The following is a 15,671-nucleotide window of genomic DNA, read 5'->3' as shown; positions in this document are numbered from 1 at the left end:
AAAATAAGCCCAAAAATAGCTGGTGAACAATTTGGGTGTGTACCAGATAAGGGAACAAGGAATGCAATTTTTTTTGTAAGTATACAGGCTGAAACTATGTTATAGGTGAAAAAAGATCTGTATGCCTATTTCGTGGACTACAAAAAGGCATTTGACAAAGTGAGACAGAATGTTGAAGAAAATACGGGTGTATGGGAAGGACTTAAGGGTAATCTCTATTGGAAAAAAGAAGCAACAGTGAAGATAGGAGAAGAACTGTCTGATTGCCAAAAGATTGAAAGAGGCGTAAGACAGGGATGTGTAATGTCGCCAGACCTATTTGATTTATACATTGGGATAATCATGAGAGATATTTACCATAAAAGGAGTAACAGTAGGAGGACGAAATCTCAATAATATTAGATACGCAGATGATACTTTGTTACTCGCAGAATCGGAAGCTCAATTACAGGAATTTGTTACAGCACTAGTAGAAGCAAGCAGAATCAGAGGTCCAACAGTGAATAAAAAGAAAACAGAGAAGTGATGGTAATGACGAAAAAACAAGAATGTCCAAGGTTAAGAATTCAAGTAGAAGGAAGAATATTGACACAGGTGAACCAATTCAGTTACCTGGGAAGCATGTTAACTTGGGATGGGAAAAATGACGAAGAGATAAAGAGAAGGATATCCATAGCAAAAAATAATTTCAACAAATTAAACACTTAGTAACTAACAATAAAATTAACATGAAAACAAGAACAAGATTTGTAAAATGTTACGCTTGGTCAATAAGTAAACAAATGCAGTACAGCATAAAAACGGTAGAAATGTGGATTTGCAGAAGGATGATGAAAATTTCATGAACAGAATTTAAAACAAACGAAGAAATACTGCAGAGGGAAATAATAGAAACTATCAGGAAAAGAAAATTACACTTTGCAGGACACGTCATGAGAAAACAACAATTAGAACATATGTGCCTAACGGGAAAAATAGAAGGATAAGAGTAAGACCACGCAGAAAATATGTAAACGGGCTAAGGATATCTGTAGGAGAAGAAATAACAAATGTCATCTTGTTAAGAAGAGCCATGCGCAGAAGAGGTGGCAACATCCAAGTAAATACGGCACCGCGGTGAGCCCCGGTCGTCTAGCCATCTGAGGGAAACTCCTGCCTACATAAGGGATTAAACGTAGATTAATGTACACACACGTGCTTTTGGTGTCCACGTAACTTACCAACAAGTCGGATACAGAGAACGAAGAAGCCGAAGATTATGGTAACCACATGACCATGACGATCCACGATCCACCCGGAAATGGCGAGGATGGGGATCCCTGCCAAGAGACCTACGGTCACTGTCAGACCCATGAGGCTCTTGCTGGCTCCAAGGTCGTCCAGGAACCAAAAGAGAAAGGACTCCAGGATGCCGGAGCACATTCCTGAAGAGACGAGAGTAGTTTTGCATTTGAGTGAGTCAGTCAGTTGTGGTTATGTGTTTGTGCTATAATCACGAAATAATACAGTCGCGTTTTTTCTGTTATAAACAAATAACCAATTTGGCATGAGTGCACATAAATGACTGTTCAGACAGTGCCCTTTGGTAATTAGTTTGCTCGTCTACCTATCATCACGTCACTGTTTTTTTTTTTTTTTTTTTTTTTTTTTTTTTTTTTTTTTTTAAGAAAATATGTACAGGATCGATGGGTAGTTTGTATTGGCAGAGTAGGTGTTCTTGTGTGTATCATAAGCTACGTTTTATAGCTTTTATTGTATTCCTTCTCTCTGATTTAAACCCCGACCACACATACGCGACTCAAGTGAGTTCGTTTGAGTAGAAATGACTTCGTTTACAATTTTTTATTTTTCTAATTTCCAAATGTCATATTACCTTTGTATCATATGTTGACAAGCTGAATGACAAAATAAGAGAAGTTAAACCTATACGAATATCAGACACAGTGTTGATTTTCCTTAGTGAAGTCTAGAATACTGTAAGTAAAGTCGTCCTACAACTTTTCAAATTAACATTTGACGAGACTCATAATAGTGTGACTGGTGTTTAAGCTTCAGCGTAAGGCTACACATTTTATTCATCTTACTTATTTGTATATGTTTTGCATACTAATATTTACAACGTTATTGAAATATTCAAAAAGCTGTCACCAGTATAGATTATAAAAAAGGATGTGATACGAGATTCTAGGCAACCTTTTAAAGTTTTATTCATATCATCTGAGTAGTCCCTTTGAAGGACGAAACGATTCAAACTCTCACTATTATTATCTTAGAGCATAATAAAAAATCTATCTTAGTTTTTCTAACTAAAAACCAATTGCCTCACGGTGTCTTATAAGTGTGAATGACATGGACGAGGATGTGAAATGTTACATGAGTTTCTTTGCAGACGGCGGCAAACTGTTAAGGAAAGTAGAAACTAATAAGGACTGTGAAGCACTGCAGGAAGACCTGAATAAGGTATGGAACTGGAGTCAGAAATGGGAAGTGGACTTTAATACTAAGAAGTATAGCATAATGGAGTTTGGAAAATCAAAAACAGAATATCAGGAAAATATACAATTGGAACCAAGGAGGTAAAGAAGGCAGGATCCGAAAAAGATTTGGGGGTAATTATCACAAACGACTTGTCCTATGATAAACAGATTAACAAAATTGTCGGGGAGGCTTACAACTTGCTAAGATCAATAAAAGTGGCATTTGCATACTTGGACGAAGACATGATAAAAAAAAATATTGGTTACATTGATAAGGCCTAGACTAGAGTATGCGGCGACATTGTGGTCACCCAGTACCAAAAAGTATATAAAGAAAATAGAAAGAATCCAGAGAGCAGCAACAAAAATGGCACCTGCACTTGCAAACCTATCATATGAGGAGAGATTGGCTAAACTGGAGTTACCGACGCTGGAGCAAAGAAGAGAGAGAGGTGACCTACTGACCATCTACAGAATCATGAAAGGCACAGAGATACTCGATAGAGAGGACTTACTAAACTGGGACAAGAGAAACACAATAGGACATGGAAAGAAAATAAAAAAAAACATAGCTACAGAAGAGAACTGAAGAAAAACAGTTTTACACATAGTAGTGGACACTTGGAACAAACTGGATAATGAAATAGTATGTGCATAAACCATTTATGAGTTTAAAAGTCAACTAGACACTGCGAGATACAAAGGCGGGACACCACGAGTATAGCTCCCCTTCCCGCAAAATACAACTAGGTAAATACAGATCTCTCCGGGAAGAAGAATTGATCTATTGGCTGTGGTGTGAGTGTGGGACTATATTTGTCACTGCGTACAAGGAGGAAGACTAAGGAAACACGCACTGGTTGTCATATATTCTTCCGTGAAGAAGTAGAATTTTATAGATTTTGGGTTCAGCCTAGAAACCCACTGTCAAACTCACAAGGTAGCTTCGTATAAGAATGAGGGTATTTGTGGAATTTGGAGACAAATGTTGGGGATATGATATTCTTCGACATCAGTTTCGCGGATCACCATATGCATTCACCCAACGTTGGTACATAATCAAATTTTATTTCTAAATTAATACTCAGGTTGTCACAATAATGGAGCGTTACATCAATCGTTTTCTCATGATTCGATGGTACAGCAGCCAGTCACAGGCTGTCACATAGGGGGAAAGAGCGGAGGTCCCATAACATTACCAAACTGAATATTATACATACCGGATACGATCATGAAGAAGAGGAAGACATCGACCTCTGGGTTCTTCAAGAGGATTTTGCAGTCACGTATGATGTTCACGTTGGGCCTTTTGAACTCGAGATCAACGAACTGGTTCACGTAGCTGCACAAAAACATCATGACCACGAAGATGTAGAAGATGGACCTGGGGCATAGACATGTAATTTACATAAGAATCAAGGAGACTGCAAGAGACCATAAGGCTTACACTAGGCATTTCCATGTCCATTACCACCTGTCATCCCCATCCATAAAATTGTCTAACCATTTCTTAAAACAACTGATAGTGAGCTCACTACATGGTTGACCACCCTATTATTAAACCAATTATTGCCTATTCCCTTCTTAAACCTAAATATGTCCAATTTAAATCCATTGCTTCGAGTCATGCCCTGTTGTCTAAATATGATGACCTTGTTAATGCCTTTGATCCACTAGAACACCTCTCACTCTGCATCTTTCCAGAGTGTAAGTTAAGGTGCCTAAGCCTTTCTTCTTAAGGTAAATTTCTGAGGCCATGTATCATTTTGGTCATTCTCCACTGCACTGATTTTAGTGAATTGATATCTATTCTATAGGACGGAGACCAAAAATGTACCGTATAGTCAAGGATGGGTCTAATTAACGCTAGACAAATTATATTCAACTCAAGGTCTATAATCCTTTTAAGTATTTAGTTCTGACTGACTCCTGGATGTTTTATACAGCTTAGAATAACTGTGGGTATAGCTGATGATGTGCAAATTCAAAGGCTATTCTGATCAATTCAACACAGTGGTATATTTCTACAATTAGTTTTAATAATATAAGTAATGTCTAGATGCGTTTCGAAAAGGTATACTTATCATATGAAGCTCACACATAAAGAGAAAATAATTCAAGGATGGGTCTAATTAACGCTAGACAAATTATATTCAACTCAAGGTCTATAATCCTTTTAAGTATTTAGTTCTGACTGACTCCTGGATGTTTTATACAGCTTAGAATAACTGTAGGTATTATAGCTGATGATGTGCAAATTCAAAGGCTGTTCTGATCAATTCAACACAGTGGTATATTTCTACAATTAGTTTTGTTAATATAAGTAATGTCTAGATGCGTTTCGAAAAGGTATATTTATCATATGAAGCTCACACATAAAGGGAAAATAATTCATAAATAGATTATTTACATTTACCTAATGTGGATCATATCAACGGATTCAAACAATCTAAGGATTTCTTCCTGGACAATATCAGGTAATTCCATCCATTGAAGAGGAACTTCTGAATCGTAAAGTGTTACCCAGTAATTATCATGAAAAAGCCCAGAAAGACCTCAAACGACAATTAACTCACCGGAAGTCTTCTTCCCCATGTAGGGACGAAATAAAATCGATGAGTCTTCCAGATAATGGAGTAAAGATAACGCCGCCGAGATTCATATACAGACGCTGAAGACCATAGTCTCCACCTTTCTCCACCAAAACCGCCATCACAGCTCCAGAGAACATCGTAAGACAGATAGCTACGTATAGGGAATGAATGAACTAACATTATCACATAACTAAAGAAATTCTTAAGATGTATGTAGTTTACAAGTATGAAAAAAGTAATAATTTCAATGCATCGACACCTATCAATATACATAGAAATACAGTTAGATTATATAACGTACACAAACACATATACTGTCACCCCCACATGCCCAAACAAAAGGGTCATTCTCACAAGCCTATGCAGAAGCGGGCCACAAGACCACACAAAGGTGGTACGTTTGTATACCCTCAATGAAATGTCACGCGGCACAGCCACATAGGATGTAACATGAATACTATCAGAATTGTATACGCTTACTTGCATGATTATTTATTCTTTAGCGTCATCATTATCTCATTATCATGACTTACGTATACATCTAAAATTTACTGAAGCCTTTCCTCACGATGGGTAGATATATACAAGTCATTTCTTTACAGCACTTTTCACTCTAGCTACATTAACTAGGTCTTCTTGATATTTGTCTTATTATTTACCTTCTTATCCAAACATAGCTTGTATTTGTCTCCCAATGTCTATTTCATTTTTATTATCTAATTCATAATGGATTAATGTTTCTTTACAGCATTTTTCATCCTAGCTGCATTAAACAGGTCTTCTTGGTCTTTGTCTTATTGTGTACCTTCTTATCCAAACATAGCTTGTATTTGTCTCTGAGTGTCTATTATATTCTTATCATCTAATTCACAGTGGAGTTAAAAAATTCACATACCTAATAAAAATAGGTCTTTAATCTCTTCTTGTGCAAAGCCATTATCTATCAATATTGACAATATCTCTGCTCCTAATAAATTTCTTTTAATTCTTGATATGATCTGTTCCTTTTTTCCGCTAAAATATATTACACAATTCGATCTAACTCCTTAACGAGTACTTCTCCATCAATTAATACTTTCATAACATTCTTACATTTACCTGTTCTTCATTCTTTGTTTCTTTACATTTTTTATCATTCCACTCATTTGACTTTGTAACACTCATTCTCATTTGATTCATTTTCTATTTTTGTCTTATCATCCTTTGATGTTTCACTGCTACTTTTTTAAATATTCAGTTTCTCTTTTGTTTGTGTGTGCGCGCGCTACCTTATTGTGGTATATAGGGATGGAACAATGTTCGTAAGGTTATGCCTCTTACTCTCCAATACACAGCTGCAAATTCATATATTGGTCAAATTTGAGATATATCTCCTTATTCTCCGATCACCATTCCTATATTCAAGTTTATGTATTGTTACTGCTTAGGTAATATAACCTAAGCTATTCCAAATATCAATGAATCTGTATGGATTTTTTTTTTCAATTTGTTCTCGTGACCTCTTAAGGCCCTCCCACCCCTAATGGAGAGGTCTTTTATTAATGAAGGCTATCTCATTTAGTGACCCAAACACTATAATCAATTCACCTCTTTCTCCTTGATCTTTCAATGTCGACAGCTCCATTTTTCCTTTGTATCTTCTCGATCTTGCATCTTTAATTCTGTGTGATGAATTAAAGATATGCATTTTGGACAGATTATATTATCGTTTATTATTACTTTTTTTTCGTTGCCTTTTCATCCATATAACGAAAAGCTATTTTAATGTCCTAAAGCAATCTATATATCTCTCCCCCAATATTACTGATGTGTTTTTCCAGTGACAGGTCATATTTTATCAGCACTAACTTTCTCATGGAATAATATAAAGATGGTTATTTTGAGCTATTTTTCCTTTCCAATACTCTGCTTTTCTTAGTGTTAGAATAAATTGTCCAATTTTGGATCTATGGAAATATACTGTAGTGTCTAAATATCTTTGTATCAGCTGTGAGTCCTCTTCATCCATTCGAGTAGCTTACCTTTTAGTCATCCAGTATGTTACAGTTTCCATAGAAGTCGTCTGATCGAGGTACACACAGTCCACCCAGTGCTCCATCTCTTGCAATACACTCTTGAGTAAAAACTTAACAGGTTTGGGGCACATTATCATCCAGATCTAAAAACAAATTGACTATGGCAGAATATTAATCTCTTTAAGATATTTTACCCATAGATCTTTCACAATCCTTTTACATAAATTCACAATTGTGCTAGTCAGATACAGTGGCCTGCAGTTCAATAATTCCTTCTTATTTCCACTTTTAGAATTGACACCGTATTTGCCTTTTTTTAATCCTGTGGCACTATTCCTTCTTTAAATGAACACAATAGTTTTCATGGATCTTTTCCGCCAGTTGTTTACTCCTTTGTTTGAGTATCCAATTTGAAATCTCATTAGATCTTGAAACTTTTTTCTTATCCAATGGTCACAAAAGATTGAGCACTTCACTCACTTGTGTATTTATGTTTCCTTAACCCAAAATACTGATCACCTCTTTTTCTACTAAAGAAAAATCTTCTTTCTGAAGAAAGTTTGAAAAATTTAATTCATTATTTCTGCCTGAGTTGAAACATCCTCAAAAACTTCATCATCCACTATCAGCTTAATGTTTTCCTTCCTGTAATATGAATCTGGGGTATTGGCTGCATGTTATTGTGGCAAAGTAGCATACAGATTATACTTTAGGGCTTATATGGGGTGCCCCTAAGGAGCAGAGCCACACATCATTTTCTCTGTGATAGAGGAAAACTTTGTACATAGAGAAATTATGACACTTTTATACTACAACTGTCCCTCCGTTATGCTGTCCCCCAACCCCTTGTTACTGTCCTGTACCATTTCTCTGAATATTCATTTCCTTTTTTTGCCTACCTACCCTGTGGTGGGGGCAAAAGAATACTGCCACCAAGTATTTCCACTTGAGTCGTAAAAGGCGACAAAAAAGGGACGGGGGATGGGATTAGGAGTCCTACTACCTGTAGCCCCATAAGGGGACATTCCTAAAAAAGAAAGTAAAGGCATAAGAGGGTCTGGGAGTTTTCCAACCAGTGCCCTAAGGTTTGGATCTTTTAATGTGCGTGGGTGTGGTACAAATGAGAGTAAAAGGGAAGAGATAGGCAGTATGTTTGTGAGAAGAAAGATGGATGTACTGGCTTTGAGTGAAACTAAAATGAAAGGAAAGGGCTACTGTGAGTTTGGGAGTGTAGCTGGGAGGTACTCAGGAGTGAAGAGGGGACGAGGGAGAGAAGGGTTGGCTATACTAGTAAATGAAGAGATAAGTAAGACGGGTAGTGGAGTGGAAGGAGGTGTCATCAAGGTTGATGTGGATGAAGGTGAAGCTGGGAAAGGAGAGGTGGGTTTTTAAGTGCGTATGGGCCTGGTAGTGAGAAGAGCGTAGAGGAAAGGGAGGCTTTTTGGGTAGATATAAATGAGAGCATAGAGGGATTAGGGAGAAATGTCAATGTAGTTGTATTGGGAGACCTGAATGCTAGGGTAGAAAATGAACCAATTGACGGAGTGATTGGGAAGTATGGAGTTCCAGGTAAAAATCGTAGTGTAGAATTGATGGTGGAGATGTGTCTTGAAAGAGAGTTGATGATAGTAAATACAGTGTTTAAGAAGAAAGCCAAGCATAAGTACACATGGGAGAGGATGGTAGATGGAAGGGTGGCAGATAGAGCATTAATGGACTATATAGTGGTGACCAGGAGTATGGTGGGAAGAGTTAAGGATGTACATGTTCTAAGGGGAGAGAGTGGGGGAATATCAGATCATTTCCTGGTGGAAGGTAAATTGAGAGTGGAGAATAGGTGGAGAAAGAGGAAAAGGGCTGAAGGTAGGGAGGTACTTAGAGTGAACTGCTTAAATGAGGAAAAAAAGGAGAATGAGTATAAGAAGAAGTTGAGAGAGGAGTGGGAGAGAGTAAAGGATAGAGGAGAACTAGGAGTGGAGGAGGAATGGGATGGTTCAAGGAGGGAGTCATAAGGTGTGCAAAGATGGTGTGTAGATCAAGGAGGGCGGGAGGAAATAGAAGGTAGGGTAGTGAGTGGTGGGATGAGGAAGCAAAGAAGGGTGTAGAAGAGAAGAAGCAGGCATTCATAGATTGGCTACAAATTAGGACGAGGGAATCGTATGAGAGGTACAAAGTAAAGAGAAAGGAAGTTAAGCATAAGATAAAGGAAGCAAAGAGGAGAGGAGATATGAAATGGGGAAAGAGTATGACAGAAAATTTTGAAAGTAATGAAAAGATGTTGTGGAAGGAAATAAAAAGAGAAAGAGGAGGCGAATCAAGTAGAGAAGAAAAGATAAGAGGTGCAGATAGAGAGATGATAATGGAAGAGAAGGCAGTGAGAGGAACGTGGGCAGAGTCTTTTTAGGGAGTTGCTAAATGTAAAGGAGGATAGGGAGGGAAAGGTAGATGCAGTGGGAAGCGCTAAGAAAATGAGAGTGACGAGTGAGGAAAATGGAGGAGAAATAGGGAAGGATGAAGTGAAAGCAGCTGTTAAGATGATGAGAGAGGTAAGGCCCTTGGGTTAGATGGATGCCATGTAGAATGTCTGAAGAAAGGAGGTACAGTTATGGTGGACTGGCTGGTGAGGTTATTTAATGTTTGTTTAAGAGAGGGCAGAGTGCCGGAGGATTGAAGGAGTGCCTGTAAAGTTCCGCTTTACAGAGGAAAGGGGGACAAGTGTGAGTGTAGTAGTTACAGAGGGATCAGCTTGTTGAGTGTAGTTAGGAAGGCTTATGGGAGGGTCTTGACTGAGAGGATTAGGAGAGGAACAGAGGGAGTAATTGGTGAGGAACAGTGTGGTTTTAGGACAGATAGGGGATGTGTAGATCAGATCTTTGTGGTAAGACAGATATGTGAAAAAGCTATAGGAAAAGGTAAGGATGTTTTTTAGGGCTTTTATGGATCTGGAAAAGGCTTACGACAGGGTAGACAGGAAGGCACTGTGGAAGGTACTGCAGATATATGGTATAGGAGGAAAGCTGTTAAGACCAGTCAAGAGTTTTTATGAGAGTAGTAGAGCTTGCGTTAGGATTAGAAATGAGAGATTGAATGGTTTGAGGTAAAGGTGGGACTTCGTCAGGGGTGTGCTATGTCGCCCTGGCTGTTCAATCTTTTTGTGGGTGGAGTGGTGCGAGAGGTGAATGCAAGGGTAGTGGGTCAGGGGCTGGAGATGATTAAAGAAAATGGAGAAAAGTGGGAGGTGATACAGCTGTTGTTTGCTGACGACACTGCGCTTGTAACAGGATCAAAGGAGGGATTGAGGAAGTTAGTAACAGAGTTTGAGAAGGTGTGTGAAAGAAGGAAGCTGAAGATAAATGTCGGCAAAAGTAAGGTGATGAAATGTACAAGGGGAGAGAGTGACAGTAGGCTGGAAGTGAGCATTAAGGGTGAAAGACTGGAGGAAATGGATAGTTTCAGATACTTGGGTGCGAATGTGACAGGAAAGGGAGGAGTGGGGGTGGAGGTAGAATGTAGATTGAGAGAAGCGAGTAAATACCTTGGTGGATTAAAAAGTGTAATGAGAAATAGACATCTGGGAATGGATGCTAAGAGGAGGTTATATGAAGGAATGATTGTGCCAACAGCAATGTACGGGGCAGAAACATGGAACATGAGAGAAGAAGAGAGAAGGAGTTTGAATGTGTTTGGGATGAAATGTCTGAGAAGTATGATAGGGGTTACAAGGCTAGATAGTGTGAGAATTGAGGAGGTGAGGAGGAGAACAGAGGTGGAACGGGGGCTGGGAGATAGGGTGGATGAAAGAGTATAAGGATGGTTCGGACACATGGAAAGAATGAGTGAAGAAAGATTAGTAAAAGAAGTGTGGAAGGCGGAGCTGGAAGGAGTATGAGGGGGCGTCCTAGGATGAGATGGATGGATGGGGTGAAAGGGGCTTTACAAAAGAGAGGAATGTCTGTAGAGGAAGGACGGGAGAGGACAGAAGATAGGGGAGAATGGAGAAGGGTTGTGTATAGATGAGGCTGTGATGCATGAGGGGGTGTGGGTGAGAGATGGGGGATGAGGAAGTATGTATGAGAAAAAAATTGACGCAGCCAGAAGGGATTTCTCCCCATCTTCTCCTTTACTGCATGAGGGGACGGAGAGGGGGGGTCGCCGAATTTATGAAGCAGCCTTGCTGTGGATGTACTGTGTCTTGCGACACTGCTTCTGACCCAGGGCAGTGTCCACGAGGTGCCAAGATAGGAGGGAGGGAGGAGGGTGGAGGGGAGTGGAATATATGGGAAATGAAATGGGTGGGAGTGATTTCTATGCCTTTTTCTTTTTGGCTACCCCCCCGTGTAATGGGGAAAAGCCTTTGGTATATGTATGTATGTAAAACAGTTTTGGTTCATCCTTGTATTTATCTATGATACTCCCCATCAATATTTCTTTCCTCTTCCTTACGGATTTTTGTATATACAATTTCGGCTCGTGTGTAAACTTTCTTTCTATAAATAGTTTTTCACTTTTTCCATTTACCCTAAGTCATATCTCTGCCTCTTCTGCATATGCGCATCTATTATTCCTCAGATAAAGATGAAAAAAGGGAGTTTGGTCTCTTTTAAGCACAAAATATCAATGTCATTTTCTATCAGTATTTACATCCATCTAAACTGGCTGGTAGCAAACCATCCACGTTAGCATAGACTGCTTTTAGAATTCTTGTAGTTTCCTGTGCTATATTGTCCTCCTGTACTTTTCGAAACCATTTCCTCACGTTCTGGTTGAGAACTCTCCAGAAAAAACAAAACAAAAAAAAAATCCTTTACACTTTCCATGTCTTTGCACACCTCCAGCTGCATCTAAAAAAAAGTAAATTGCGCTAGCTTCCAAGACTTGTTGATTACTTTCTTTGCATTACCTTGCATTTTTTCACTGAACGTAAGCTATTCCTCCTATACTGACCTAACCTAAACACGTCATCAGTCTGATAAGTTATATCTAAGGTGTTTCCTATAAACATGAAAATTATTTCTTAAGCATTTTATATATCATATTCCTGACTCATTCTATGAACTAATGTGTTCTTTCCACCAGCCAAGAATCATGACACATCTTGTCATATCGACTACATCTTTGACAACAGATTCTCATTTTTTTATAACTGTCACTACTACCTCTAGCTCATCATGGCTTCTCTTTTCTGTTGTTCCATAATCTATTTAAAGGTTACTTTATTCTTCTGTTAACCAGGTAGCCACCTTTACCGATCATTCAACAATCCACTAAACTTAAAATTGTTTGATTTGATCTTAGCCCCCACTTCCTTTTATAGTATTGAAATAATTATTTTCTCATTTCTCAAAATCTTGTTTTCCTCTTTGAATTCATGAATTTCAGTTTGCTGAATCATGTTTACATTTTTTTTTCTTGTTCAAGCTTTTATTCTAATTCATGAAACTTTGACTCATAAGAGGCAAGCGTCTCAATTGTTTTAACTCAGTTGTAATCTCACCTATTATCATATTTATTTTTGTAGCCTTGTGTGTGTGTGTGTGTGTGTGTGTGTGTGTGTGTGTGTGTGTGTGTGTGTGTGTGTGTGTGTGTGTGTGTGTGTGTGTGTGTGTGTGTGTGTGTGTGTGTGTGTGTGTGAGTGTGTGTGTGTGTGCGTGTGATTCACCATGGTCTTGGATCACGTGTTGGACTCGTGATCGACATTTATTAATCTCCCGAATAAGAGCTCAGAATTCGTATGACCGATCTATGGGTAATAAATACTGTGACCTCACACGCACACACACATCCAACTCCCCGCCCACGAGAGTTGGAGTAACAACCCGCAGTGCAGCGATACTGAAATAACTTCAGCCCTCAGCGGGATTCGAACCCGGACCGCCGTAGTGGCAGGCGAGAACTCTAACCACGCCACGAGGTTGTGTGTGTGTGTGTGTGTGTGTGTGTGTGTGTGTGTGTGTGTGTGTGTGTGTGTGTGTGTGTGTGTGTGTGTGTGTGTGTGTGTGTGTGTGTGTGTGTGTGTGTGTGTGTGTGTGTGTGTGTGTGTGTGTACCTAGTTGTATTTACGGGAAGGGGAGCTATGCTCGTGGTGTCCCGTCTTTGTATCTCACACTGTCAAGTTCACTCTTAAATTCGTGTATGGTTTTTGCACATACTATTGTTTTATCTAGTTTGTTCCAGATGTCTACTACTCTGTGTGGAAAACTTTTTGTCATTTTTTTTATAACTATCCTTTTTGAGTTTTGTTTTTTCGTGTCCTCATGTTTCTCTTGCCCCAATTTTGTGTGTGTGTGTGTGTGTGTGTGTGTGTGTGTGTGTGTGTGTGTGTGTGTGTGTGTGTGTGTGTGTGTGTGTGTGTGTGTGTGTGTGTGTGTGTGTGTGTGTGCGTGTGTGTTTACGTGTGTTTTTGAACACATATACTGCACTAAACTTACATATGAGGGTGACGTGTATGAACCTAATTAATAGGTAAATGACAAAGGTGGCGCTTGGATTGATGTCCTCGACAGTGTCCTTGTTCCGACATAGTGCCGTCCGATTGGCTGTCAACCGACATGTGAAACAAGGGACATGAGGGGCGTAGTTCTTATCCCTCGATGTTGAATGAGTCACAGAAGGGTCCTGTAAACCCCAAAAGTAAAAATTGTTATGCCTCAGTTTGAGTGGCATGATTTGTATTTTTTTACTGACGCCAGATAATTTTGTTTAATTGAAGATTTAAGGATATGATCGAACGACGAAGTACTTACAAACAGGGTTGAACATATGGAGGGGTTTGATTCAAGAAAATCCAAATTGTTATTCTTGTCCTCTTCAATGCCTTCTTTATTTGACATGACAACAATAGACACTGTGTAGTTTATGTTCTTTATGTTCTTTAGAGTCAATGGAGTCTGAAGATATCCTCTGGAGTCTGAGTTTTCTCGGTATATTTCTCCAGTGGTTGATCTGTAAGCAAAATAGTTTGAAAAGTGGTGAGAGAAAGAGAGAGGGGGAGTGAGAAAGAGAGAAAGAAAGAGAGAGAGAGAGAGAGAGAGAGAGAGAGAGAGAGAGAGAGAGAGAGAGAGAGAGAGAGAGAGAGAGAGAGAGAGAGAGAGAGAGAGAGAGAGAATTAATGTAAATAAAAAATACACATGAAGAATAAATTTCCCGTGGACAATCAATTTGTGGTTAATCTTTATTGGGGAAACGAAAGAGAGAAAAAATTATACTTTTAACTGGAATAAGAATATTGTGCTAAGATCGAGGTCTCCGTTGACTGTTTTTCTAAAATAAAATAAAAAGGGGGGTGGGTGTAAACTCACTGGGAAGTATAAGGTTTCTATGGACAATTCATTGGAAGGCAACCATCAGGCTCTGTTTCTATCTGTTTTCTTCTTTTTCCGCTATTTTTTTTTTTTTTTACATATTTTCCAATGTTTTCCTTGGTCATATTAACAAAAATGAGATTCTACTTAAAAAATGACAATAATACTTCTCTTTTAGGTGTTTCATTTATGACTGCTGAACATAAGTAGCTGCTTGAGACTTTTTAAATATTTATTTTGCAGTTTTCATGTCGATCCGTCACTTATTCCTGGTCTTTTTCAATCTCCTTCGGTTATTATGCAGCTATGATAATTATTAAGTGTCCTGTATCTCTTATTGAAAATAATTATTAAGAGAAGTAGAGTGGTCAAATATATTATTAGTTTCTTCACATTGCTTTCCAGTTTTCTATCAAGCCTGTTCTGATGAAATTAATTTGATGGACCTCTTTCCTTAAATGAAACCACCTCAATGCATTTTGACATATTTCCCACATTTGAATTATTGTTAGTTTTTACCTAACCGTGTCCCTACACTGAGCTGAAGTTCTTGTCACAGATTCAACCCCCTTGCGTGATAAAATAATGACAAGGAAATTGACTATAGTCTTGCAGTATCCCAAAGTGCAAATGCCACTCCGTATAGAAGAAGTAAATAAAATACTGAGTTACAATTGTATCAAAATTATGCTACGATATTAATTACTCACCCACAAGACTGGCAGTGCTGCAGAGTTACCAGAACTTCCTTTCTATCCTTTTCAAGACTACACTCATATGGCTGCTCCAGGATCAACTTTAATGAAGGGTTAGCCGAGGAACAAATGGTGTTGAAGGGCAGGAGGTCAGGCATCTTATGAGTAATACGAGCTTGGGGAACTGCCAGATAAAGTGTACCAGAAATCCCTGCAGACATCATCATAGTGGACAAGAAGACCTGGCCAAAGAATGTATCAGATCTTTGTATTACGAATACACACACATTACAATGGCAATGGCAAAGCATGCCGACAGGAGACCTTTTGATCCATATCTAGGTCGGATGAAAAAAAAAAAAATCATATTAATAATAAATTAAAACTATAACAATGTAAATAACAATTAAAATACATAAATAAATGCATTGGTATAGTTGAATAACAAACAAACAGGTAAATAGTAAATTATAATAAATTGACATATAACTAATAATAAATGAAAATCAGACAGACAAATTATAACAAAACAAAAACAAATAATATAACATAAATTATAATAATTACAGCATCTTACTTAGGTATTTAT

At 38.4% G+C, this 15,671-nt stretch overlaps 1 protein-coding gene across 5 annotated transcripts in view; it reads right to left on the bottom strand.

The window, feature by feature from the left end:
* LOC143020618 (major facilitator superfamily domain-containing protein 6-like) overlaps positions 1-15,671 on the bottom strand; it is a 71,606-nt gene that overhangs the window by 15,921 nt on the left and 40,014 nt on the right. For all 5 annotated transcript variants that reach the window (XM_076177072.1, XM_076177068.1, XM_076177070.1 and 2 more), the window contains 6 exons: positions 15,098-15,324; positions 13,830-14,028; positions 13,515-13,701; positions 5,054-5,222; positions 3,698-3,861; positions 1,221-1,424 (listed from right to left, as the gene is read on the bottom strand). In XM_076177072.1, the coding sequence (XP_076033187.1) occupies positions 1,221-1,424; positions 3,698-3,861; positions 5,054-5,222; positions 13,515-13,701; positions 13,830-14,028; positions 15,098-15,309 (1,135 nt within the window). In that variant the 5' untranslated portion in view covers positions 15,310-15,324. The remainder of the gene's footprint in view (positions 1-1,220; positions 1,425-3,697; positions 3,862-5,053; positions 5,223-13,514; positions 13,702-13,829; positions 14,029-15,097; positions 15,325-15,671) is intronic.

The sequence above is a fragment of the Oratosquilla oratoria genome, chromosome 40 (assembly GCF_046742065.1).
Source record: "Oratosquilla oratoria isolate Oo_2021 chromosome 40, ASM4674206v1, whole genome shotgun sequence".
NCBI lineage: Eukaryota > Metazoa > Arthropoda > Malacostraca > Stomatopoda > Squillidae > Oratosquilla > Oratosquilla oratoria.
This window is presented reverse-complemented; position numbering and strand designations above follow the sequence as displayed.